The sequence below is a fragment of the Ptychodera flava genome, chromosome 4 (assembly GCF_041260155.1).
Source record: "Ptychodera flava strain L36383 chromosome 4, AS_Pfla_20210202, whole genome shotgun sequence".
NCBI lineage: Eukaryota > Metazoa > Hemichordata > Enteropneusta > Ptychoderidae > Ptychodera > Ptychodera flava.
In genome coordinates, this window is record NC_091931.1 from 46,562,240 (window position 1) to 46,584,219 (window position 21,980).

Sequence of the window (21,980 nt, forward strand, 5' to 3'; positions counted from 1 at the left end):
CCCTAACCATCGGAAATACATACAAACAAACAAACAAATAAATAAACAAATAAACCACTCTTTATTGACAAATATAAACAAAAGAGCTTTTCGCTGTTATTCTATTAAAAATAACAAATAAACAAACACAAACACACACAAAATAAAACAAGGTGGACGAGCCCCCTGTGATATTTCCCGCCCACCGATAGAATGAAATAAATGCCCTCCTGCCAGTGCCACGAACCACTTGCACTTGCGAACACTTTTTTACACGAAGAGCTTCATTGCCCCCTTGAATTGTAGGCACGACGGGCTTGTAGAAGTGGTAGTATTACGACTACACTACGCGCCCAAATTATCAACGTCTTGCTGCAGTTCGGCGCAGCTCACAACTTTCCCAGGAATATTGATGTTGTTGGTAGAGCATAAAAGGACAGTGAGGTACTACTAGATAGAAGCGAGATCATCAATGTCTCAAACACATTCCATCCTATCTCTACGTTGTCACAGAAAATTTTCCCTTCACTTTACCTACTTTGTATTCACTCACAATGCCACAGACGACATAGACAACAGCAAACTTGCGGGCGTTTTATGTTCACGTCTGCACCTTTGGCCACGTAGCTGTGCCGGCCAGCTGCTCGTTGTGTCACCTTTGACTTCTGACACCAATTGACCTGAAACTCGTACATCACATGCGCACTACAAAGTTTTCGCGTGCGATCGCGAGTGTATCTTCGCCGGCGACGAATTTTATAATTAAATTTGTCCATATAAGGGGAGGTAAGAAGTAAATTCTATACTCAGACCATAGCGCTTTCGTAGAATGTTCAGTATTTTTACGATACCGCTCCATTATTCATATCTACAATTAAAAGTAGCTCTAGCACTAAGCTGAAGAGTGAAGTAAATTTCAGTGATTCAACGACAGTTGCTGTTTTGTGGTATCATGGATTCGTTTAAACACATGCGTAGACATTCCCTTTGATGTGCTCAATGTCATACCAAGCGTTTATTAGGATGTAGATGCTATAAATCGACAATACGTGTCGGAATAGTCCCGAGACTTTGTGTTTTCAAATATTCATGTTTCCTCGTAGTTTCGCTTTGTCACACATCATGTACATGTATGTGTGTGTTTGATTCATGTACGTTTTTCACAAATGTGAGCAATTTCAGCACGTTGAAACCAATTGATCAAGGTAGCACTATAACACACTATTGTCCTTGTGCTACTTAGAGGATTCGAGAACTTAATACCATGGAAGACTTTCAGAACATGATTAATAATATGAACGGGAGAGTTTGAATTTGAGGTCATCGCCATTTTGAAGAGCGCCCTCGTAATAGCTACAAGTTGTAATGCTAATCGATAATTTAATCGAAAAGGGTAATTTTTTCTTTAAAATGCGAAACAATACAGTAGCCTATAAACTCTGTTGGACATTGTTCTACCAAACATTAGAACAAGTAGCGTATAAATAGAAGTCGTCTCAAATATCTAATAAACATGGTTTAGAATACATGTTTATCAAAACATGTTGCTCTTCATGACCAGAATGTAAGAAATTACATTGTGTAATGTTTCTCCAATTATGATGTCAAAGAAGGATTAATTTGAAGCATGAACTACTTTCAATTATAATACTTTTACATGAAAGATAGCAGTTTGTTCATCTACAGTTACATCGAAATGGTGATGATCGTAAGGATCGATTGATATATATATAGCCTACAAAGAAAAACCAAATGAGAATTAAATAAAACAAAGGATTGATGGATCAAAGCATATGCAAAGAGCTGACTTAACATAACAAAATGTCAAAGAATAATCAGTATGTTGCAAAATTATTCTTTTTACGGTTAAAATGCCATTACCGCAATATTTAATATCTTCCTAGTGTTCCCTATTTTTTTTGAGAAGAAAATGAGTGTCTTATTGCGCCCATTTTGTGCCAGCATAAAAGTATTAGAGCACTTGAACAAAAGAATACTTTTGTTGTGAAATGATTGTCTATAAATAGCTTATAAAGCAGAAATACCATTAGTTTTGGACAAAGATATCTTAAATTTCACAATAAAAGAGGCTTTGTTTAGAGGAGAGGGAAGACTAAACATCTCAATGAAGGAATAACATTTAATAGTTTATGTGATTGGCAGTCTATTAATTTATAGGAAGTTACAGAGTTTGCTACACATTATGTTTACGTTTTTATGAGTTGTAAAATGACACTGGCAATAATTCAATAATTCAAATGATAATCAACTGATAACAATATTAACATAGAAGTTACATCCTTTTGATAACATCACTTTACCTGTAAATAAGTTGTTTTTGCACATCAACTGATAATTTTCACCGTTGATAAATGAGATCCATGTTTCAAATATGATCACTTCATTTTGATTGCACATGCAGTTTGCAAAGACTAAAGAATATATTTTATCTTTTGAAAAGAAATATAAAGTGAAATCTCAGTAAACTTGTCCTGATAAGCTAACAAAGCAGTTTTACCAGTCAAAAGTAATGACAATTGAGTGTCAATACTTACAATATTTAACTAATACAAGCACCTCTGACAAATAAGGTGGATAAGTAACAGTTGCAAGGATGGTATTATCACTTTGTCAGATCCTCTCAAGATGCCAATACAGGGTAATTTCTCATGGGTAAATCATATTCTTGCTCATGCCTTAACATCAACATCACTTCTGAATGCAACCTGATTTATGTGTCTTTCCTCTGATTCTAAATAGTGATAATGTGTGTGCAAGGGTATTTTTGATGTTTAGAAATGATACATTTGTTGTGAAACTTTTTAAGATTGAGCAAGTTAGGGTGAAAAGAAAAAAAATGCCGATCATTGAAGAAATGACAGAAGATGAACCAACTGGTGGTGGTGCGAGTAGTGAAGGAACTTCTGGAAGTGACAGATCTAATGATACAAGTACTACAGGGGGACCAAGCGGTTCATCTTCAACATCTCAAAGACATGGAACTCAAGCAGTCTGTGTGAGTTTGGTTTTTTTTGGTCAGATACTCACAGGAGAAACCAGAGCTTTTAGAGTCTGTAGTGAAATGCCTATTTTATAATTACAAGCATAAAACTTTGTCCCTGCATTGAACCTCATAGAAATTTTTCTGTTAACTGATGTTGTTTTTTTAATTGTTGTATTCTTTGTGATTATGATTGTATCCATATTTCTTCATAGTGTAACCAGTCTCGTATACAGAAAGACAAGGAAATTAAAACATTTACATAAAATGAAACATTTTCATTTCACATTGTCTTTCTATGTTTACACTTACAGGACCATATCACTGCCCACAAGATTGATACTGCTCTATGGCTGTCTAGAATGTTCACTGTCATGTGCTGCATATTCTTCATTATACCCATTTTTGGGTAAGTCAGTACTATATATACCCATTTCGGATATATTAAATGGATATATGTACCCATTTTTGGGTAAGTCAGTACCTTATTACATGCCTCGATGTGAGTGCAAAATCGTGCATTGATTTGAATAGGACACATCCGGGGGGGGGGGGGGGGGGGGGGGGGGTAGCGGGCCGGTGAACGATGTACTGACCGGTTCCCATGGTTACCCGGTCCAGTGAAGCCCTTCAACATTTTCGATGTCAAAGTAGACGCTTAATGCTAGATGTAAAATATCCATGCGCGCACTGCTATTTTGACTTTCGTTAAACTCTCTAATTGTTTTAAAATGCCCTGCATGTAACTATAAAATGTCATATAGCGTTAGCTTTGAAGAGGCATGTAATAAAAATATACTGCCTGAATACATGGGTTTATGTGCCCTTGCAGCAGGAGACAATTTGCCCTCCTGGCGTCGGGCAAATTGTCACCTGCTCTTGGGCACATAAACCCATGTATTGAGGCAATAATATATAATATATACCCATTTCGGATATATTAAATGGATATATGTACCCATTTTTGGGTAAGTCAATATAATATTTACCCATATCTTGGTAAGTCAATACAATATATACACATTTCTTGGTCAACTAAAAACAATTTATGCCTAGTATTTTACCTAATTTGATGTTACAAGCCCAATGGATTATTATTGTAAATGTAAATAAACATTATTGGTACTTGTATCAGTATTAGCAGCGGTAGCAGAGTGTCAGTTGTAGTTAACAACATCTTTTGATAATTATAAATTTAATATTCTTTTTGCTCAGTATTGAGAATTATTGTAATACATAAGCAATATTACATGTAAGTACAGTGTATTCCAACGTATGTACAAGGAAGCATGAAAAAATAGAAGGAAATACCACTATGATCCTATGCTATGATTTTAACACAGGACATGATTTCATATTTACAGATGAACTTTATTATAGTTTTACTCCTTTGTAATTGAAACTTACCTGAACATCTGGCGTGTATGTTCCTAGATTGTATAAATATTCCCTGTCTGCATATGCAGTATCATGGCAATAGAATTGTATACTTTTAGGAACATTCAACCAATTAGATGTCATATTATTTTGCATTATTTAAATTCAAATAAAGTCTCTATAAATAGCAATCATTACTGATTCAAATAAAATACATGATTAGAAGCATTAAATTGCAATCCAAAAGACTCTTGCAAATATTCTGTAGTCATCGACTGTAAAGTAAAAGTTGTTTACAACAAAGAGAACCAAGAGTTCAGAGTAGAGTTGAAGTGAATTCCAGAAAACAATTTATTTATTTATGTAGACCAATGGGCATGAAGCCCATTTACAGGCACCTTGGAAATATATTAAACTTAACATATAAAAAAGGAAAACTATACGCAAAGAAATAGAAAATGACATCACAATCATAACTAACACAAAGTTAAAAACAAACAATCTAATAAAAACGTGCACCCTGCAGCGCATGCCGAAAGGTGGAAGTAGAACTAAATAAATCAATATTTGGATGATCTTTTAAAATTCCATTGATAGTATTTAAACATCTTAAAATTGGAGAGTGTTTCCTGAGATTAATTCTAGAGGCACTGATGCGGAAAATGTAGCTATTACACAGCTGTCTGCATGGTACGTTAAAAGGTATAATACAATAACTGGTGCTAAGAATAAACTTGTTACGACTTAAAAGTTTTTTATTACAATGTTGTTTGCACACCAGCTACTTCACAAAATCTTCTTCATTATATTGTATTATTTTTATGGTCACAACTACATCACAAAAGGGGAAGCTGTGAAAGTATTTGATTACAATACTTTGCTGTTTTGCTGCTTGTGTTTACTCATTCAGAAGCCTATAGGGTACATGAAGTATTACTGAAATGAAATTTCTCCTTGAGTTAACACTGTGTAGCACCCATTTTAAATTTAAAATAGTCAATATATTTTAAGGAATTTGTTTCTCTAGTACCAAAATTTGCATGATAATCTCTAATTTTTATTCTTGATTATGAAGGAGAATAAGTGAAAGTTTCCTTCAGAAAGTTGAGCAAGAGTTGAAAACTCAGTTTCAAAAAGGATTATACCTTCAGTGGCAAACAGTGAAATTATTTCACAGATATGTAATCATACTTAATATTTGTTGTTTCAGGCCGTCATTCACCAGCAGTGCATATCAACGTGCGTTAATCTGTAATGGATTAACGAGTGCACTACGATTACATCAAAGATTACCACGATTTCAATTGAACAGGGAATTCTTTGGAAGGATGTTGCTGGAAGACAGCTGTCATTATATTCTCTATTCTCTTTTGTTTATCAACAGTTACCCCATCACACGTATCCTTTTGATATCACTTAATACTGTGTGTGTTTGTTTTCAATTATGAAAATTGACTTGCTCCATTCAATCCAGGAATTCATTGTGACAGAAGCTTATCAAGGGTAGGTGCACAAGTACAAAATGTGAATTGTCGTTCCCTTGTATAAAAGACAGTGTAAGAAGAACTCTCTTCCTGGAAATATGCTTCATTACAAATTGTAAATCTATAAAGTAGTACAATTCTGACACACTGCCATCCCAGATGTTCTGCCAAATGATATCATGGACCCCAGAAAGAATGAACATTCCTTTTCTTGCCATGATTTTGCATTGAACTTTGAAGTTTTCCACGTGAATTTGCAGAAGTAAACAATTTTAGACTGTTTACTTAAATAGTGCAATTGTATAGTTTAGCTGTTGTCAATTCTTGCCACTGTTCATGCATAAACCACTAAACTAAATTCTAACAGAACATATATAAAAGAATTTGTCTTTTGAAACCCCACTCAGATAATGTCATTTCTCCATGGCTTTATGGAAAGCTGTGTTTTACAATAAAATAAGCCTTAAGTTTCATAATAATATTCCCGACCATTTTAATTTTGTTGAACCAATCTTTTTGCTTTCCACTGACAGTGACTTTGTGTAAACTCATTCTGCTGTCGCTGCATTTGCATTGTCATTTCTGTTTCCAGCAAGTCAAGTCAAAACCTCGTTGAAGAAACAAACCTGCAAACATGTGCCATCGCTTGTAAATTGAAAATTCATCAAAAACAGTAAAAGTGCAAATAACAGAGAATGAATGTTGAATGAGATGATAATTAAAATGCAATCATATTGTCATTTGTATATACAGGGTATTATTAACATCGGGTGGACATGCTCTATTTATGATATTCCTAGAAATAAAGAGTTGAATGGTATCAAAAATTAAAGCATGCCATTTCATTACCACTCAAGCAAAGAACTTTTCATCAGCTTATTAAAAACTGAAGAGAAAAATTGATTAGTTTGTAGATTACATATTGATATAAACTTTGATGTTTCTTAAAATTGTGTATGGATATATTACTAGTAGATGTTATTTTGCATATAAGTTGACCAGACCATAGTAGTTTGCCTGTTGACCAGACAGATATTATTTTGTGTGTTTACTGGCTAGATAAATGTAAGTTGACCAGACAGATATTATTTTACATGTTTACTGGCTAGATAAATGTTATTTTACACCTTAGTCGACCAGACAGATATTATTTTGTGTGTTTACTGGCTAGATAAATGTTAGTTGACAAGACAGATATTATTTTGTGTGTTTACTGGCTAGATAAATGTTAGTTGACCAGACAGATATTATTTTGTGTGTTTACTGGCTAGATAAATGTTAGTTGACCAGACAGATATTATTTTGTGTGTTTACTGGCTAGATAAATGTTAGTTGACCAACAGATATTATTTTGTGTGTTTACTGGCTAGATAAATGTTAGTTGACCAGACAGATATTATGTTGCATGTTTACTGGCTAGATTAATGTTATTTTACATGTTAGTTGACCAGACAGATATTATTTTGCATGTTTGCTGGCTAGATAAATGTTATGTTACATGTTAGTTGACCAGACAGATATTATTTTGCATGTTTGCTGGCTAGATAAATGTTATGTTACATGTTAGTTGACCAGACAGATATTATTTTGCATGTTTGCTGGCTAGATAAATGTTATGTTACATGTTAGTTGACCAGACAGATATTATTTTGCATGTTTGCTGGCTAGATAAATGTTATGTTACATGTTAGTTGACAGGACAGATATTATTTTGCATGTTTGCTGGCTAGATAAATGTTATGTTACATGTTAGTTGACCAGACAGATATTATTTTGCATGTTTGCTGGCTAGATAAATGTTATGTTACATGTTAGTTGACCGGACAGATATTATTTTGCATGTTTACTGACTAGATAAATGTTAGTTGACCAGACAGATATTATTTTGTGTGTTTGCTGGCCAGGTAAATGTTATTTTACATGTTAGTTGACCAGAGAGATATTATTCTGCATGTTTACTGGCTAGATAAATGTTAGTTGACCAGATAGATGTTATTTTGTATGTTGGCTGGCCAGAAATATGATATTTTACAATTTTGTTGAGAGTCATTGTCTAAAAGAATCCTAAATTTACATTTACTACTTGTTTGTCATCTCGGGGGGAGGGGGGGGGGGGGGTGAACGTCCAACAGACTAATGGTATGACCTTTGTATGCTGTGTACTGTTACCTGTAGACAGAGATATCTCAAAAATACATTCCATAGCAACTTTGTCTCAAGCTTGGTGTGATGGTCAATTTTGTAACTATCTGCAGATGATGTTTTCATTTTTTTGATTGGATCATTTTAGAGTCTCTTTTTAAGGATTTTGGTTGAAATTTCTATTTTCAACTTTGCCTCCGAACCACTCATGTGATCACTTTGATGTTTTGCATGTTTGTTCCTTGAGCTGAAGTAGAGTCAGAATTGTTCATTTTTAGCTCCACTATCATCAACACAGAACTTATCAATTTGATGGTTGTCTATAGTCGTCTGTCATCCCTCGCCATCCGTCAACTTTTTCCATTTGAGAACTGCCAGTCCACTATTGCAATTATTGTTATATTTGGTATACAGGTTGCCAGGGATGTCTTTAATCAGATTTACACATATTGTGATGAAATACACCAGTGTTTATTTTTAGTGCTATAGTAGCCGTGTTTAGCAAAGAAACTTCTTCCAAACTGCCAGTCAGACAACTTCGATATTTGGTATACATGTTAGTGGAAGACTCCTGTCTAGCTAATGACCCGTGCGGGTGGATGATGGTTTCTAGGATAACCTGATTGATGATTGTCCAAAATTTGATGAAATCTTCAATTTTTATATTCTAGGATTTTTTTAGTCTTTTTTTGTCAATTTTTGGAAAATCCTCTTCCATTTATCCTATAGCAATCAAATTTGGTCATTCCTGGTGGTGTAGACACACAATAAAAATTTTCCGGGCAGAAGAAAGCATTTAGTAGCATAGTGGCAGTGTAGATGCAATTAATTTGGCGTTTAAAGCACTGGTGTTGTGTCACAGTTGTGATCAAGCAGGCTCAATAGCATCTTGAGCATAAGTATTTTTCTTGAGACAAAAAAGGGTTGGGCCAAACACAATTCCTGTAAAACAAGACAAAATGATATATGTTCATTTAAATTACCCACTGTTTGAGAATAATCATTGTTTTAATGATTATGATAACATTTTAGCCGAGAAATATATTCATTTGATATTTGATATCATCAAGAAATGTGATGTTCACTTCCACATCATTATAAATTGGAATCTGCAAAAATATTAAAACCATTTGGAATCACATCATTTCTTGTATAAGTTATAGCAGTTTGAAATAGGCCGAATGGACAATTTTAATAGTTCTCCTACTTTTCAATTGTTACTTTGATGTTAAGTTAGCATGCAAAATTGTAGTTCTCAAATGTGATGATTTGAAAATGGATATGCTTACTGCAATTATTGTCGACGATTTCCTTTTGCTATGACTTATAATAAAATTTAATTTAAAACTGACAGTCAAGCTGAATTCCAAATTTCAGTTGGGTTGCCAATGTGAACAAGGCTCTAAGCCTTGTTCACATTGGCAACCCAACTGAAATTTGGGCCGACGCAATATAATCCTCCTTTTGGGAACAGATTTGGTCGTGTCCGCACTTGCCGGTACCAGAATTTGGGCCGACGTAAATTTGCCGTCCTTTGTGACCTCTGACCTGTCAAGGTTCAAGATGGCGGATTTGAATACTGGCACGCTGTTTCTACTGTTCATGATTTTCCGGCGGTTTTCATGCACAAGAAGGGCAAATATGACTACCACTCATCATTTTACATCTCCTCCGTGCTCCAGCTCCAGTTAGTCCCACGAACCGCCATATTCTACACGCCAATGCGTTACTCAAAATGAACATGTGAGGGCGTCAACTGGGACCAGGGCCAACGTAACGTGTCCACACAGGCGATTTGCGTCGGACCAAATTTTGCAAAGGCCGCTGTAGGCATTAGGTAGATAGGCCTATCTATCTTGTCTGCCATGTATTTTGATGGCATTTGCCGTGTATTGAACCACAAGTGGCTGTGCTTTCAATGCTACAGGCTAGGCTATGGGCGGTCATTTTTGCACTGTCATGTGATCTCAGTACGCGCGCTTTAGTGAAAAAGATGAGAGGAAAATCACTTTCTCCGGTGCACATGGTGCCTCACGAGGCAAAAAATATCAATATGTTGAATATTATACTCAACGGCTCGAGAGGAAAAAACTCACCAAAAATCGCCCACACGCAAGAGTAAACTAGCGGAGCGAACAGCCTCAAATGAAAGTTTGTTTAGCTAATTTCTCTTGTGTGCTTTAGCTGTAGTTTTCTGTTGAGAAGGCACTATCTAAACATTCAATAGCCACTAAATTATGGCCTACAAAGATTGCGTCACGGTGACCCGCAAAGATTATTCTATAGGGACAGAACAAAATCGATTGCGCCAAAGGTCACAATGCCGCAGGCTGGCTGAAACATTGCGTTGTTAGTTAAAACACAGCTTTCTAAATACCACTGGTCTTAGAGCTTTGACATTCAATTTGCAGTTTCTTGGGATTCCCTTATTATGTTATGATAACATTAGAATAAAATTTGCCCATTGAAATTCTTTAGAATTATTTTCTCAATTTACTTCAAAGATTACATATGAGAATGCTTATCTGGACGTAGCGCATTCCTCTCATATAATGGGACAACACACCAATTGACTAATCTGTGTCATAGAAAAACTCAATTTTCTCTAGCCATGTCAGTTTTGTTTAGATTTAATATTTGGTTATATGCTGTGATTCTGTTGTTGTTTTATAAGGACTAACAGGGGTGCTACATTGACAGCTAGGTTAGGTAGCTTGTATGGTGATACATATCTTTAACCATTTAAATAATATTAAAATATTATTAATTTAAATGATATTTTTATCCATTACCATAATTAGGCATAAACAATAATATGGACATGCATGCATGCATGGCAGCTCAAATAGGCAAAACTGTGTGCACTAGTGCAGTTAAGCAAATAAAGATATGCCAGATGTATGAAAAAGTAAATGTACAGTGTGCATACCATACCGAACCAATTGATAACAAACCTAAGAGGTGACCTTTTTACAGAGTCCAGAAAAGGGTCTTACGGATTGGGTTCTGTGTGTCTGTGTGTCTGTACATCTGACATGACCCGACCAATTTGTCTCAAACTTGCATATACACATCGATTTATATGTCATCTAATCCAATATGGCCGCGAGGTGGCCATTTTGGGGTCAGACTAAAATGAAAGACAGTGAAGGACTACAAAGGATGGCATTTCTGAATACAGAAAGGATAAGAACAGTATTTTCAGTCCAGAATTGAGTGAAGAACAGTGTAACCACTCAAGAGTAGCGTGATGGACTGTGTAATCCATACAAAATGGGTTGCAGGCCAGCATTTTCACTGCACAATGCAATGAAGGACAGTATTTTCACTGCAAAATAGGGCAAAGAACAATGTTAGTAGTGGAGAATATGATGAAGGACAATATTTCGTACAGAATAGGATGATAATACTGCTCTATATCTTATCTTGTGCTGTCCTTGTTGAACGTTGTTGTCCTTCACATTATTACGAAGAAAAATACGGTATTTCACTACTTAATTAGGTTTCTGTGTGGCCTTCTTTGTTCTTTGCTGTCCATTTTGTGCAAAGAGCTACAATTTACATATACCCTGACTAACTTCATTCCAAGCTGGCAAAATTTTCCTTTTACTTTTATATTTCCTTTTATACAATTTTCCTTCTATAAATGTCAAAACAACCTTTCAGTAGGTGCTTTGTCAATTAAATTTGTCATGATCAAATTTACCACAAAGCCAAGACACTGCGCCTCTGTTGTATGCTTCAAATTTATAAATTATCAATATATCAATATTAATTTTGAACTATTTGCATAGATTGTAAAATTCAACAGTTGGTAAGATTGTCGCTATGATATGGTTGATGTGAGTGTTTATAGATGAGCTGTAGAGGAATCAGAAAAGAAAAACAAAGAAGTCTTGATATTGTTGTATATGAAACCCCATTAATTATCAACAATTTTCTGCGTGAGTGGATAACATAATTTATTAATGATAAATGAAAGTTTGATGCTTTCAGGTTAAAAGAAAAATTACACTGTCATTTTCTAATGAACTGAGAAATTAAAAGTACTATTGTAATCAAGAAAGTCAAAAAAATATGTCTTCTGTGGGTTTGTTCTCAGCTAGTTGACATTAAAAGTAATTACAATGAAAATAATGGGCCTGATCCTCTCACTTCTTGTTTAATTATAACATGTTATATGACACTAAAGACAAACAGTGTACCAGTGAAATGATGACATTTTATACTTTGTGTATTGCTTTCATGTTCTCCTTGTGTTGAGTGTTGTAATTCAGTTTACAATGTCATCTGTACAATGAAGTTATAAAGACAAAGTAAGATGCAGCTGTGAGATTAAATTTTGGCCTGGAAACTCGGTGGGATAATTTTGTTTTCACCACAACGCCACAGTAATTACTTTAAGCAGTGAAGGTACCCTAATCTTTACAGAGAAATCATCAAAAATTCATGCTATTTTCTGTAGCGACTTATTCCATATCATCAGCATGTGATGAGTATGACTACAGAAAAACAGATGACCTGACATAAAGTCATATTCATTTATAAAGAGGGTCAGTGTCTCTGAATTGGAGTGCTGATCACTAATCCTAACAAGAAATAGAATGTCATTTTATTTTTTAGGAAGGGACACAAAGAACTTGGAGTGATATGTATGGTATTGGCTGGCAAACATATTAAAGCCTCCATATTGTGCAAAGATTGGTATAGAAGATCAGGAAGGCTTGATAGATATCCAATAAAATGACCCATTTGGAGACATATGTTTGAATATTTTCCATAAGAACATTTGAATCAAAGATTAAAATCATCTGGAATGACAGCTTACTTAACGTTTCTCAAAACCTAAACTAACAACGGAGTACTATTGTGGATAAATTAAAATTTCACTACCAAAGATCAGATCATTCCAAATGTTATTGTAAAAACCTTTCCACCTCAGTTTCATGGTGTAACGACCCAACTAGGATTATTATTAATTCAAAATGAAACAGAGACGGAAGGGTGCACAAAGAGGGGAAGGGTGGTAGGTTGTACAAAGAGAGGAATGGATGGGAGGGTGTAAAGAAAGATGAAGTTTCAGCTATCCATTCATCAGTCAGAAGACATCGTTTCCCAACTATTGACAGGGGTTTTATATTAACGGGCAGTTTATGTCATTTTCAAGGTTTATGTATTGAAAGCTTATTTTACTTCATAACTTAAAAAATGATTGCATTTTAACTGCACCAAATGGATATGTCATCTTTTGAAAGTAGCCCCAGGAAAATCTCCATAAGACTGCAAAAAAGCAAATTGTTTCTGCAAGCTGCCATATGAATGATAGATGTACATTTATGTGTCATTTTAAGCCGAATACACATGAAGTTTATGACTGACATTTAATGCCACATTACAGGTATTAAGAAAAGCCATCAGAAGCTTCAAATGGCTTTAATTCAAGTAATTATGTTCATAATTAAAGAATGAATTAATCACTTTGCAAATGTCATTAGTCATGTGACTGACCTTTTCAAGTTTCACAATCCAAGCTAGCAATAGCGTAGCCTTTGTTCAGTTAAATCCTGTTGAACTTAGAACCAGTTTGTATAATTGTACATGCTTTGTTTTTAATGCTGTCAGGTTAAATATTTGTAAGACCAGAGGAGTTGAAACCCATTGTAGATGACCTTTGACCTGTTACAACAATCTACAAAAGTGACTAGAGTATTGGTGGAAACAGGCCATATGTTGTAATACTCTTTGCCAAGAACTAGTGAAAAGCATTCAGATGAGAGCAATGTGGTTGCATCAGAGTGTTTCATGTGTTCACTAACATTTGTAAACATTTGTCTTTGTGTGTTTTGCTGCATATACCATACCATGTTGAATTTTATCACTTAATACAATCAGTATTTTAAAATACTGTGTGTTTCGTTGAAGAAATTTTCAAAGAAAAGAGATCTAAGCAATTTCAGGTCAATACAGAACCCAAATTTCACAGTGTGATAAATCCATTGATATTTTTTACGAACTGAAAAGTTTGTTGAGCATCTCCAAATGTAAAAACTGATTTACATGAACAGGTGGCTGGTACTTAGCATTAAAATACCCCTTAAGTTTGTGAATTTTCATAAGTGCTTTTATTTTCCCAGTTTGTTATTTAGCAGTACACAGTACTGGATGATCAAATAATCAATGGAAGAATTATACCCACTGAGATGCATTCAAATGAATTACAGGCAGAGAAAAGGAATGAAATGTCTATGTAAATGGCAATATGGTGTATGTATGATATCCAACACAAAGGAAAGTCTCATATATTGTATTTCACCAGCGATACGATTGGTTTTTGAAATCCTCATTTATTGTATTTCACCAGCGATACGATTGGTTTTTGAAATCCTTTGGAGCATATTTTTTTCTATCAAACTGATGAAAATAATATAGCATTTTCTAAATTTTATGAAGCATGAAATTGAATTGTAAGTTGGTAAGTAGCAGGGCAGGGCTTGCTTTTGTCTGTCCATGTACACGCTAGACTTCACTTTTGTCTGTCCATGTACATGCAAGACTTCACAATAGAGCTATATAGGCAGACCTTAGTCACCCTCATGTCTTCATCAAAATGAATTCATCCTCTCAATAATGGATGAACTCCAATTTTAGATTTGTGTTCAGAAATTGCAAGATGGTCAGCCACAGTTGCATTGTTTTGTTAAAGTCAGCCAATGCCATTAATTTTGGTAGTTCTAAAGAACCATGTTAAGTATGCTACAAAAATTACATTGTGTGTCCTCTGCTGATCTCCACTAAATGTTTTTAATTTCTCGGTAAATTGAGGAGAAAAAGGAAGAGAAAGAAAGCAATCATGGAACTCAGACTACAGTAAATTTTTGTGTGATGCCTACAACAGTACTAGTCTTTTTGGTAACAGATTTGAACATCATTTGCTACAAACTCAATGTTGTATATTTTCCAAACTGGAGAGTTACAACAGCCATGTACCCTGTTGGTAGAATGACAAACATATTGCACAGAAAGATTTAAATTAATATTGACAAATATCAACTTATGTTTACAAACAAAATAGCTCATTTTCAATGTACATGCTTTGATTACAGTGTAGCCTATTATGTGTTCCCGAGTTTTGATGTCTACATGTAAAGCTTACATTGTGTACTTTTGGAAACTCTTGTTTCCCCCAAGAGAACCAATTTAAAGAATGTTTAGCAGTGCTTAAATGTTCAAATCATTGTTATCTTTCGTAATCTCAGTGTTAATACAATTTAAGTCAATGATAATCGATAGGTCTTTACTCATAGTCTTTATATCATCATTTCTACTGCCTGTAATTACCTGTAGATGATTTTTCTTCTTAGAACTCCAGGTATTTGCTTTTTTCCTTGACTTAAGTTTTCAGTGGTATTAACCCCAGTATTGTTGTATGCACTGCTTCATGCGTGTGGCTATACAAAGCTACTTCTCAATGTAAGTAATTTGTTTTACTCAGTTTGTGTCAAGTTCAATTTCAAAAACACTGATAGATGTAAACTTTCAGTAACCAGAGTAGTGTATTTGATTATCCAATATCAGTGGAATCACAAAGATTTCAGTTTTTGGTCTGAGGGTGTCTTTTTACTAAGTTTATTGTGACATAGTTTGCCAAATTGTACAAAGCATTTTATTAGGATTTTTTAACAATAACAAGCAGATTCTTGTAATGCAGATGTTGACACAGTTTTACTCCAAGGCTAGGAATTTATTTGAATATTTGTGACTTTTCAAAGTGAATGTAGTGATGATTCAGTGACAGAAACTATTCTAAGTTGAAATAATGTGTATATTTCGTTACAGTTGCATGGTGAAACATCACTACAATTTTTACGACGTTTGATTGACAAGTTAACGACCAATCAACAACAGCTATTCAGATTTATCGCCCTCAATGAGATCATCATAATGCCATGCTTGATTGTCATGATATTTATGTAAGTGATCAAGGTGTTTTATCATTAACCCTTTTCCTGTCAAGTTCATATTTCACCATCAGGTCAAGATGGTTAAAATTTAGTGAAGCCAAACATATTCCATATGATGTATTTGAACATTTATATTGAACATTTGAAGGCCGTTGAAACCATAAATACTGTATACTTGATTTTTATGGACTAAAGATGCTATAACAGACCAAGCCAAGTGGGTGAAAATACATATGGTTTTGGCTCAATACTGCTTTTTACTGACTTGGCAGATAGGGAAGTGATACTGTCTGGCAGGAATTGGGTTAAATTTTCAATCTTCAACCCAAATGTAATCAGTATTTATATTTTTGATATGTGTACTGAAGTTAAATGTTGTAATTACAGATTCTCGCACGCAGCATTTCACCAGAGATGCTACAGTAAAGGGTTGCTTGGTAACTATTGGTTTCACAGAAAGTTTTCATATTATTATTACTGTTTGGATTTTTCAATGACCTGACCCACTACTGCAAAACATTCAGAATCATACTGATGAAAAGTTTTAATCAATAATTTGATGTAATTGTGTTTACCTGAAATTTTTTACAAAGTAGTCTTGAAAACAATTCAGCAAAATATGTTAGAACAGTTTGTTAGAAAGGTATTTTATGACAAGTAACAATGTAAAGGAATGTGCCATTTATGGCTGAAATTTTATTTGATTTATTTCGGGTAACATAGGGAACACTAGTCCCATGTACAGGCTGCTTTAAAAGTCTAAGTACATGGATAAACCTAAAAAAATAAACCTAAAAAAATACAGACACACAAAATATACACAACTACATGGATAAACCTAAAAAAAATACCAACACAAAATATACACAAGTACAAAACTCAAAAACATTGCTTTAAAAGTCTCAATACATGGATAAACCTAAAAAAATACTAACACAAAATATACACAAGTACAAAACACAAAAACATTGCTTTAAAAGTCTCAATACATGGATAAACCTAAAAAAAATACCAACACAAAATATACACAAGTACAAAACACAAAAACATTGCTTTCAAGAGGCAGGTTACTCTCAATGCTGGGGAAAAATTATTGTTGCATGAATGTAAACTTTTAACTTATCAAAATCACTCACAGCATGCTGTTGTTTAAAATTATGTAAATTCTGTTACTTGATGGATTACAAGATGGACATCTCTACCTACCCACCAACCCCCCAACCCCCCACCACCTCCCCATCAACCCCCCTGGAAAGGGTGATGTGACCTAAAACATACTGTGTGACTGACGGGTGTCCTTTTTATTTCATTTGCTGTGCTCACATATTGGCTGTTACCATAAAATATCAAATATGCATGACTATTCCTACAAAATATAAAACACAGTATTTAAGTATTATTACAGATAAATTTTGTAATGATGTGCAACTTGATCATGAATATGTAAAGCATCAATTTAATTAAATCTTAATGTCCATTTGCTTTTCAGTGGTAAATGTTCATTACTCCTACCCTTTGTATATTACCGATTTTTATCTCTGCGTTACTCGTCAAGACGAAATCCGTATTGCAGGTATGTGTACGTTTGAAATGTTTGTCAGTTTTATCTGTAAACCACTGATACAGACTGACTGGTCTACCTGCCCGATGACTTACAGAATCAATTTCTGTCTGTTCTTATATTCGTTCAACATTATTTGAACATTTCTGAACTAATTTTTTCAGAAAGTTATACAAGAACAAACATGTTCTAAGTTTGGCAATAAATAACACTAACATACAAATGCATTCTGTTTGGTTTTGCAGCAGTTAACAGCAGTAATATGAGAGCTACAGAGTGTCTGTGCGGGGGCTGTGTGGTATGACAGCTACAGCGTGTCTGTGTAGTATGACAGCTACAAAGTGTCTGTATGAGATCTACAGTGTGTCTGTGCAGTAGGAGGGATACTGAGTGTTTCTTGCTGTATGACAGCTACAGAGTGTCTGTGCAGTATGAAATCTACAGAGTGTCTGTGCAGTATGAAATCTACAGAGTGTCTGTGCAGTATGAAATCTACAGAGTGTCTGTGCAGTATGAAATCTACAGAGTGTCTGTGCAGTATGAAATCTACAGAGTGTCTGTGCAGTATGAAATTTACAGAGTGTCTGTGCAGTATGAAATCTACAGAGTTCTGTGCTAGTATGAAATCTACAGAGTGTCTGTGCAGTATGAAATCTACAGAGTATCTGTGCAGTATGAATCTACAGAGTGTCTGTGTAGTATGAAATCTACAGAGTGTCTGTGTAGTATGAAATCTACAGAGTGTCCTGTGCAGTATGAAATCTACAGAGTGTCTGTGCAGTATGAAATCTACAGAGTGTCTGTGCAGTATGAAATCTACAGAGTGTCTGTGCAGTATGAAATCTACAGAGTGTCTGTGCAGTATGAAATCTACAGAGTGTCTGTGCAGTATGAAATCTACAGAGGTCTGTGCAGTATGAAATCTACAGAGTGTCTGTGTAGTATGAAATCTACAGAGTGTCTGTGCAGTATGAAATCTACAGAGTGTCTGTGCAGTATGACAGCTACAGAGTGTCTGTGCAGTATGAAATCTACAGAGTGTCTGTGTAGTATGAAATCTACAGAGTGTCTGTGTAGTATTAAATCTACAGAGTGTCTGTGCAGTATGACAGCTACAGAGTGTCTGTGCAGTATGAAATCTACAGAGTGTCTGTGCAGTATGAAATCTACAGAGTGTCTGTGCAGTATGAAATCTACAGAGTGTCTGTGCAGTATGAAATCTACAGAGTGTCTGTGTAGTATGAAATCTACAGAGTGTCTGTGCAGTATGAGAGCTACAGAGTGTTTCTTGCTGTATGACAGCTACAGAGTGTCTGTGCAGTATGACAGCTACAGAGTGTCTGTGCAGTATGAAATCTACAGAGTGTCTGTGTAGTATGAAATCTACAGAGAGTCTGCGTAGTATGAAATCTACAGAGTGCCTGTGATGCTAGTTTGATCCGTGTAAACCACGCCTTACTGATGGTTTACAAACAATTCATTAATTTTTTTTTCAATTTCAGAGTTATGTTTTATGAAATGAGAGTTGTAAGTGAAAACTACAGCAGACAAGCCAATTGTCCTGGCTTTCTCAGAAGTTTCATTACAAGAGGGATTGCTTTCCTTGAAAAGTTGGCACCACCAACACAACCCAGTCAGAGCTGAGGATCGCTGGCACAAATTTAGAATATCCACAAATTTTGCCATGGCACTTCTTTCCTCTCAAAATATTTCAATTTATCACTGTAGTTTAGCCTATTTCAAACACAATTGTAAGTATTTGGGACAAAACAGCTGTTGTGTTTTTTATGTGTGAGATTCTATAAGTTTTGTTATCCATGAGTCATAAATGATCGGAAAAAAATCAGAATTTTGTGATGATGATGTCAGTTTGAAACCTTATTCCAGACTGTGAGTTGAATCTATCAATTCTGTGTGGCATTCAAACACTGCTTAGTAACTGTCATCTAGTGATAAACATTATGTATGAAATCACTCCAATCATCCACTCTTCAGATATCAGCTCTAAATTATGATGTAATACATTTTGTATTTTGTCCATGATATGAAAGCAGTTTGTGATTGGAGATATTAGTCAAGGGCAGCAAAAGGATAATAAAGTTCGTCACTTAAGAATAATTCTAAGTCAAATCTGACCAGATTCATTTGGTATTGTACAGTGCATTCACAAATAAAGTGTTCATGTTCAAATCATTGCTTGCCATTTGTTTGTGTGTCACAATAGAGACATAGCAAACCGAAGTTCTTGGATAAGAACATAGTCTCCGTGATAGAGGGACTGTGATAAGAAGTAATTCTCTTTAAACAACAGATTCTGTAGAGTGAAATTCCTAAATATCTAGGTTACAATGTTACATAGATTTCTCCTCAGTGTTTGGCAAAAATGTCCGCTTGTAGGTGATCATTGTGTTGCCAGTATACTTTTGACAACTACAATAAAACAATTAACATCCTTCATGGAGAATATCCAGGGTCATTTTATATTCCAGTTATCTCTATTTGTTCAAATCAAGACCTACATTTGATGGTTTATCTGCAAGGTGCTTGTAGCATTGTTAGTGTCTGTAGATGCATTTGATGGTTTATCAGCAAGGTTCTTGTGGCATCGTTAGTGTCTGTAGATGCATTTCTTAGAGTATATGTTTATGTAGATTAAACAACGATACCAATTCAAATTTGTATCAGATATTCAATTTGAACATGTCACGTTTAATGTACAGTTTTCATCTGTCAGTTGGTAAGTTCAATGTAAGGCTTGACTTGCAATAACCTCTCTGGACATTTCAATGAAGAAATCAAAAACTAAGTAAGACAGAATAGAATGTGAAGATTTCAGGCATCCTTCTTGACTTTGCTGTTTTGACAGTGTTAAAGTAATTGTATAAATAACAAATTGGTAAAGAAAATTTTCTATTTGATTATTTTGTAACCTTTAACTGTGGATCAGTTTCACAATATAACAGCTTATTTTATTTATATCAGGGTTCAGCAGATACATGTATGATTAACAAATAAATATGTGGTCCATTTGTTCCAAATGTCTTTGTTTAATTGTTTTCATTGAAGATGGTTCTTATCCCAGTGAAAGTTCAACAGTTATCTAAATCAAAACACAAACTGACTGTTGTAATGAACTACTTAATGTGAAATATGAAATTCTAACCATGCTGCCCACGGAAGGATACTTAATGTGAAATATGAAATTCTAACCATGCTGCCCACAGAAGGAAACTTATTCAGAAGCCTCTTCCTTATGATTTCATTATTTCAAGTTGACATCCACAATTCAATGAAGGGTTTTGTTAAAAATGATGGCACTACACACATCAAGTTATACAGTTGTGCTGACATGAAACATCTCTAAACACTCCCAAGTCCAGCATATACAGATACACAGTTTCACACATGGAAATCAGTAGTTCATTTGATGTATGCTACAATTTCAATTGTGGACGTATGCTTACACAGAACAGAAAATGAATGTCCCTCATAGCGGGTAATGAATCCAACATTACAGTATCATATCAGGAGTTCAATACCATTACAAAGAGTTGACCAAGACGTCAATACCATCATCAAGATTTGACATATACAGTATATTAACCACTCTTTCTATTCAAAACAAGACAATTTCTGCAACAAAACTTTCCTTGCAAAACTTATCATGTAAGTTAATTTTGGCCAGGATATGTGGAACAAAATGATGAAAGCCAAGTTTTGTAAACAAGAAAATGTATCACCATGGACTGTGTTTATCATGTGGCCCTTATACTTGATAAACACTGGACCATGCAGTCTTGGCCTTGAACCATGCAGTCATGGCCTTGGACCAGCAGTCATGGCCCTCAGATTCAATGTAAAGACACTTTGTCTTGTTTTTCTTGACAAGACGAGGTAGTCTTTCAGATGTTGTCCTTTTTTCAAGACAGTAACAATCTATTCTCTCTTTTTATGTTTCAAAGGTTGAATACTTTGTGCATAAATCACTCCCGTGGTATCATTCAAATGAAAGGCTTTCATTTGACCATGTTGCTTGAATTTAGTCCCCTATCCACCAATGCAACCAATGTTTGAGCAGATGATAACCTAATGGGTTTGCCTAAGGTTTGGACACTGTAGATGGTTTCTGAGAATTATCAGCTTTTGTAGAGAGGAAGTTGTATCATGTTTGTCATTCATTTATGGCTGCAGTCACGTGATGGTGAACAGTTTTATGAAGTTATCACCATTTCTCTCAACAAGTCCTTTGCAATTCAAGTTGGAATAGCACATATCTTGGAAGCATAGATGTGATGTTGCTTTCTACCTAATAGCATATAGAATTCATGAGTGTTTCTTGATACTATGACACACAGATCACCATTAAATGAATTGTAACATTGTACCAAAAGGTAACAGTACCAAGAGCAGATTCACCATGAAATGAATTGTAACATTGTACCAAAAGGTAACAGTACCAAGAGCAGATTCACCAT

The 21,980-nt window shown here is 34.8% G+C and overlaps 2 protein-coding genes across 4 annotated transcripts in view; one reads left to right on the top strand and one right to left on the bottom strand.

The window, feature by feature from the left end:
* The window catches only part of LOC139131980 (methionine adenosyltransferase 2 subunit beta-like), a 35,554-nt gene extending 34,907 nt beyond the window's left edge, over positions 1-647 (bottom strand). For 2 of the 3 annotated variants that reach the window (XM_070698327.1, XM_070698324.1), the window contains exon 1: positions 518-647. The gene's annotated coding sequence lies outside the window, so the exon portion shown is untranslated. Of the gene's footprint in view, positions 1-513 lie in introns of all 3 variants that reach the window. The other variant, XM_070698325.1, reaches the window with a different exon arrangement.
* On the top strand, positions 625-20,543 carry LOC139131981 (transmembrane protein 33-like). The gene is made up of 8 exons (XM_070698329.1): positions 625-765; positions 2,807-2,995; positions 3,295-3,389; positions 5,568-5,755; positions 15,386-15,453; positions 15,820-15,953; positions 17,434-17,517; positions 19,008-20,543. The coding sequence occupies exons 2-8, from the start codon at positions 2,837-2,839 to the stop codon at positions 19,147-19,149; spliced, it is 870 nt and encodes a 289-aa protein (XP_070554430.1). The 5' UTR covers positions 625-765; positions 2,807-2,836; the 3' UTR covers positions 19,150-20,543.
* The last annotated feature ends 1,437 nt before the right edge of the window (positions 20,544-21,980 follow it).